We start from the raw sequence: 6,033 nt of genomic DNA on the forward strand, positions 1-6,033 counted from the left end.
TTGCAAAGATGCACAATTTACAGCATTGCATTCTCTGACATTTCCTAAACTGTACATGCTAAATTTATAACTTAAAAAAGTATTCTACGCGTAGACAAAAGAGTGTACTTTAATTTAATATATGATTTATTAAAAATTATTCACTGTAAGTATAAAAAATATTTATCAAAACTTTTCATAGAAATTGCAAAGATGCACTATTTACAAGATTGCATTCTCCGACATTATATGAACATTTGAATACGAATTTAAACTCAAATAATTATTCTACACGTAGACAAAAGAGTGTACTTTAATTTAATATAAGATTCATTAAAATCTATTTACTCTAAGTATAAAAAATATTTAAAGAAATATCAGAGAATGCAATGCTGTAAATAGTGCATCTTTGCAATTTCTTTGAAAAGTTTTGGTCAATATTTTTTATACTAAAAGTGAATAGATTTTAATGAAACTTATATTAAATTAAAGTACACTTTTTTGTCTACGCGTAGAATACGATATCAAATTAGCAATGACTGATTTCCGGCTTCGACGGTTACATATATATATATTTCTCTCGTGTGATTTTTTATATTTAAATAAATATTGTATTATTCCCCGTTTTAATCCACAGGTATTCATAGACGACCGATTCCAGCTTACAAACCTTTACCACCTAATTTGGATTCTAGCTTTCATCGGGATAAAGATCATTTAAGCAACGATAAACATATCGAAAAGCCACATTTTGATTTGAAACTCGATCAACAACAAATAGAATTCAATACAACTAACGAATCTTTGAACGTTAACGAGGATTTTGCTACCAATCATAAAACTGTAGAAAATAAAATAGGAATTAATCATAATCAGGAGGATCAGGATAATCCTACTAAGAAAGTTGAACACGAAGATTTTACGAAAAAAATTCACAAATATCAATCACATATGAAGGATAAAATAAATAATGAGAATACATTAGTGTTGGGTGCCGAATCTGATGAGAATAATAATCAAGCAAGCAGTGTGATACGATACACGGATTCACCTAAACCTGTAATACCTTTGAACAGTCAAACAAAGGATACGAAGATTACGAAAACCAATCACGTTGTCGAATCTTCGATTATCAATTCGAAGATGGAAGAAAGTAGCAAACTCGACGTCACGTTTTCGAGTAACGTCAAACCTACGAAATCATTTTCAACGAGTACACTAAACATAGAAACGAGTTCTTCTGTACGCGTGATCGAACCTACATCATCAACCAAGACAAATGTTCAGCCTACTTTTGTCCCTACGAAGGATCATACGAGTCAAATTTTGGAAACTACAACGACCAGGATGGAATTGGAACCAAGTAGTACGTTTACCGAATCAGAAATCGTAGAAATTCGTACGACATCATTATCTACGATGCCAACTGAAAGTTTACCAACTACAACGTATTCAAAAACATTAATTAACACTCAGAAAACTACGACTCATACTTCAATGAGTAGTAGCACCTTTTCGAAAAATACAGGTAAGCCATTGCTAAAATCAATGATAAACTCTATAAACGTTGTTAACTTTTATATTTAACAAAGTTGTCAATTTATTTTTGTAATACTTACAGATCGATATTCCTATCGACCTCGGCCTGGAATAGTACTCGATGATACCTTGGATTACACGGGAACACCAGGATTGGCTACGCAAAGACCTTACCCACCACCAAGACCCACATCCTTGGTCGATATATTCGACGTCACGGTTTCCGCTGTTCAAGGTCCAGGTGGAAGTTCTGGTAAGAAATATAAATTTTTATCTTTAATATTAATCTTATAATTTATGTGAAAACAACAAGAAAATTTTCATTTGATTTACCGTGATAAATTAGGGGACGGTGTTAGGGTATCCATTAATGGTGGAAACGCTGATGTCATATTAACTTCTGCCGTTGAAGGTCAAGGATTTGTGAGTATCGATGGTAAAAGGACCTATTTAAATTTATTCGATAATACTGATCGAACTTCAACATCAACCCAAACAATACCTCAACCAACCAGAACTCAACCTCCTCATGTCGTTGGCACCGGGTTAGTAATTGTCTTCTTTTTAAACATATCAACAATGTACACAGTTACAAACAAATCAATTCTAATACATTTAGATTAGCAATACCACAACCGGATACTCCTAACATCAATCAACGTCCTAGTTTATTATCACCAAGACCAAATTATCCTAAACGACCAACTCAGCCTCCTGTTAGGATTGATACTTGTATAGTTGGGGATAGTAGTACCTGTGATGCAAGTCAACATGAAGCCTGTGCCACGATTCAAGGTGTATCAGCGTGTCATTGCAAACCAGGATTTGCTAGATTGCAACATTCCTTACCGTGTAAAAGTATGTACTCAACAAATTTTCTATTAGGATGAATACAAAGTTCGTAGATTTATCGTGCAATAAATAATAATATTCAATTCGTAGTTAAAGTATTAATATAAAAAGAACTTTTGCTTTATCCTTAATATAAGTTGAATATCTTCAAAATTAATTAACTCTATTAAATGGAATATTATTTGTTTGTTTGTTTTTGTTTCTATAGAAATCGTCAGTATCGTAGTATCCATTAGGATAGACAGATTTTATGATAGGAAAGTTGTATGGGATCGTGGATTAGCTGACAAGGATACCGAATCTTATCAAACTTTATCTTTCGAAGCTAACAGAGCCGTAAGGATATTTCTATTTTTTTCTTTTAAATACTTCATACATGTTTTATATTTTATCTATAATAAAATAATAAACCACATGTGTGTATTGATTTACAGATCGAGTCTGCGATGTCTATGACGCCATTCTCGGACGAGTATATGGGATCGTCTATTAATTCTGTATATCAAGGTGACGTCAGTCAAGGACAAGGTGGAGTATTTGTTAATGCAACCCTGAAACTCATTTATGAACCGAGAACTGTGCGACCCAGTTTGGCTGGCGAGTTGCAGAAACAACTGCTCGGTGTCATTCATAGGAGAAATAATAATATTGGAAATAGCGCGTTATATGTGGACAGTCCTCGTGGATCGATATCCAATTTGCAAGGTTAGATATAAAAAAAGAAAAAAAAACCAGACGGTTCTTCTCTTTTTATGAAACGGAACTTCTTTTCTTTTAGATTTGGACGAATGTGCATCCTCAGAATTAAACGATTGTCATTCTTATGCAACCTGTACGAATTCATGGGGTGGTTTTACCTGTACTTGCAATTCAGGATTAAAAGATCCTCATAAGGATGATTCCAATGAGTCTGGTAGATCCTGTTTGTCTTGTCCTTCGACTCATTGCAATAATCGTGGAACCTGTTCCTATCAAAACGATCAAATGCAATGCGCGTATGTTGAAACGTTATAGGTTTTATTCTTGTGTGATTAATTTTATATATAAGTGTTTAACTATATTTATAATATATATATTTATTAATTTCAATAGATGTACCGGCAATTATTATGGCACCCAATGCGAAGTTGACGGTGAAGTTTTAGGCGTTGCTATAGGTGCATCTGTTGCTGCTTTAATAATCATAGTATTAACACTCGTTTGTCTCGTGATGTGGAGGTAAAATATTTAATTAATTTATAATTGTATATAACAATTAATTTGATATTAATTTATTAATATTTTAGTCGTAGATGGTCACGCGAACAAAAATCAGTAGGTTCACCTGTTTATGGATACATTCAAGGTGGAATACCTGGAACACTTCCTGGTAAATTATAATTTTTAAATATCATTTTCATTTTTATATATACGTACTCTTCTGTATTTTATATAATTATGATATATCATAGGTACATTGGCTAGAGTTGGTTCAGTTGGGACTTTGGCATCGGTAAAACAAGGGCCACCACCTAATCTGCCACCCTACATGTTGGCACATTTTGGTGATCACATGGCAACAGCAAATATCTATGCCGTAAGTATTATACATTCGATTGTAAAACGATCAAGATAATTATTATTATAAATTTTCCCCATAAACAGACTGAACCTATGGGTCCAACAAGACCCAGCTCAGCAATGTTTGGTTATCCACCAATCAATGTTCATGGAACATTACCACCAGTTCCTTTACCACGATTACAAGCTCCACCAAGACCAAGACAAAGACATCAACCGGATCCAGACAGTTCTGATTCAGAACCCCAGGATAAGGATAGAGCTGATTTGATACCACACAGCAACGGGTTTCACGTGCCCAGGCCGAAATCCAGGTCGTCTTTGGCGGTTAGTATGATAACATAATTCATTTATGGTATAATATTAAATATATTTATATATTGTGATAGACCGAAATTGGATAATGTCAAGATTCATATGATGAAAGACCGAATTTTTAATTTTATTATTATACATTATAATATTTAGGATATACATCATCCAATTTCGATTTTTCGCAATAACACATGCATATTTAAGTTATTCATCCGATGTTTGAATTTTTAGAATCAAAGTGGAATTTATAATGACGTTGAATACGATCAAGGCGACGTTCAGCACCTGTCCAAAAATAATATACCAATGTCAACCTATAGACCGTATTATAGAACGTGAAATTTGGAAAATGAGTCGAATTTCATCGACTTATCTTTTTTTTAAAAGAAGAATGTCAAGTTAAATATAGTCTTTTAAAATGGAAGAAGAAGAACAGAAAAAGAAACTTAAGAATCGGTCGTGGCTCCTGACAAGTGTCCTTTCATTCTTCTCTGCATAAAAATGAAGAGAACTGTATAATATAAAAAAGAAAAGAAAAGAAAAAAAAAAAACCGAAAGGAGACTATTTATACATAGTAAGATTATTTAAAATGTCTTCCACTTTGTGCAAAATTATTAACTTAGAAATCTTATTTCGATTGGTTTAAATGACTACAGTATGATGATACATTAAAGTCCTAAAACAATTGGAATAATTCATGTTATAATTATCCATTTATATGTAATTATTTTGTTATTGTTGTAATTTAAACGAGAATAGAAAACTACACTATAATATATAATACATAAATAAATTCGTTAAGATAATTGATTCTCTATTGATTGGGAAATAATTCAATCATGTCAATGTTTAAACATTTTGTTATTGTTGTAATTACATATTACACATATATATATATGTTTTTTTTTTTTTTACTTTAATTTTGTTTCTTTTTCAAGTTGAATACAATAATACATTTGGAAAAGTATCAATCAAAAATCATCGTCATCACACTTGTTCATATGCCCTCAGTGCATAAAATAATAATCATAATTGTTTAATGATTTTTCATTTTATAAATGAATTTTTCTCTCTAACGAGAATTAAAGATAATACATTGAACAGTTTTTCACAAACGTTGATATAATTATGAATTTTTTCGATCGTAATGCACAATGTTTTTTTTTGTTAATTATTCGAATAACTTATATAATTTTCTGTCGTGAAAATTAAATTAAAAAAATGTTTTAACACGCGTCAAACGTTGACTTGCTCGTTCGTGTTATATACAAATTAATTATATTTAATTATTTAAACAACTTCTTATAAAATTAATCATAGTCATGGAAAAAAAAAAAAGAAAAAGAAAATAATAAAAATTACTGCCGTAATAAAATAAAATATAATTGTATTTTAAAAAGAGTAACAAAAACATATCGGTATAATTTTATTTCAAATTATTTCTAATTGCGACGAGATACTTAATTACAATTAAAAAAAAATATATTCCAAAAGGGATAGGAAAGAAGAAGAAAAAAAAAAAAAAAGGGCCGGCGTGAGGGGCAAGTAGGGGGTGTTTGAGGCACGTGATGATTCGCGTGGAATTACAATTACATTTATAATTTGTTGTTCAAGCTGAAATAAAAACGAAAAAGCGCATCCCATTTATTATTATTATTATTTTTTAATATAACCTATTGAGAGAGATATTCGAAAAGAGAAAATTTTTTTAAATAAGTTCTTCTTATATACGATTTCTTTTTTTTACTGCAAACATGCGTAAAATCGTTACGAGAGAGAGAGAGAGA

The 6,033-nt window shown here is 31.2% G+C and overlaps 2 protein-coding genes across 2 annotated transcripts in view; one reads left to right on the forward strand and one right to left on the reverse strand.

The window, feature by feature from the left end:
• LOC106790376 (cyclin-dependent kinase 4-like) overlaps positions 1-1,766 on the reverse strand; it is a 26,387-nt gene extending 24,621 nt beyond the window's left edge. Inside the window, exon 1 of the mRNA XM_014755201.1 lies at positions 1,599-1,766. The gene's annotated coding sequence lies outside the window, so the exon portion shown is untranslated. The remainder of the gene's footprint in view (positions 1-1,598) is intronic.
• Positions 1-6,033, forward strand: part of LOC106790374 — a 29,431-nt gene that overhangs the window by 9,135 nt on the left and 14,263 nt on the right. The window contains exons 5-16 of the mRNA XM_014755197.1: positions 617-1,507; positions 1,601-1,771; positions 1,865-2,063; positions 2,138-2,376; positions 2,579-2,706; positions 2,805-3,075; positions 3,149-3,365; positions 3,463-3,588; positions 3,657-3,739; positions 3,822-3,946; positions 4,015-4,257; positions 4,477-4,820. Of these exons, the coding sequence (XP_014610683.1) occupies positions 617-1,507; positions 1,601-1,771; positions 1,865-2,063; positions 2,138-2,376; positions 2,579-2,706; positions 2,805-3,075; positions 3,149-3,365; positions 3,463-3,588; positions 3,657-3,739; positions 3,822-3,946; positions 4,015-4,257; positions 4,477-4,584 (2,801 nt within the window). The 3' untranslated portion in view covers positions 4,585-4,820. The remainder of the gene's footprint in view (positions 1-616; positions 1,508-1,600; positions 1,772-1,864; positions 2,064-2,137; positions 2,377-2,578; positions 2,707-2,804; positions 3,076-3,148; positions 3,366-3,462; positions 3,589-3,656; positions 3,740-3,821; positions 3,947-4,014; positions 4,258-4,476; positions 4,821-6,033) is intronic.

Source organism: Polistes canadensis, unplaced genomic scaffold, assembly GCF_001313835.1.
Source record: "Polistes canadensis isolate GaletaPanama2010 unplaced genomic scaffold, ASM131383v1 scaffold_234, whole genome shotgun sequence".
Classification (NCBI taxonomy): domain Eukaryota; kingdom Metazoa; phylum Arthropoda; class Insecta; order Hymenoptera; family Vespidae; genus Polistes; species Polistes canadensis.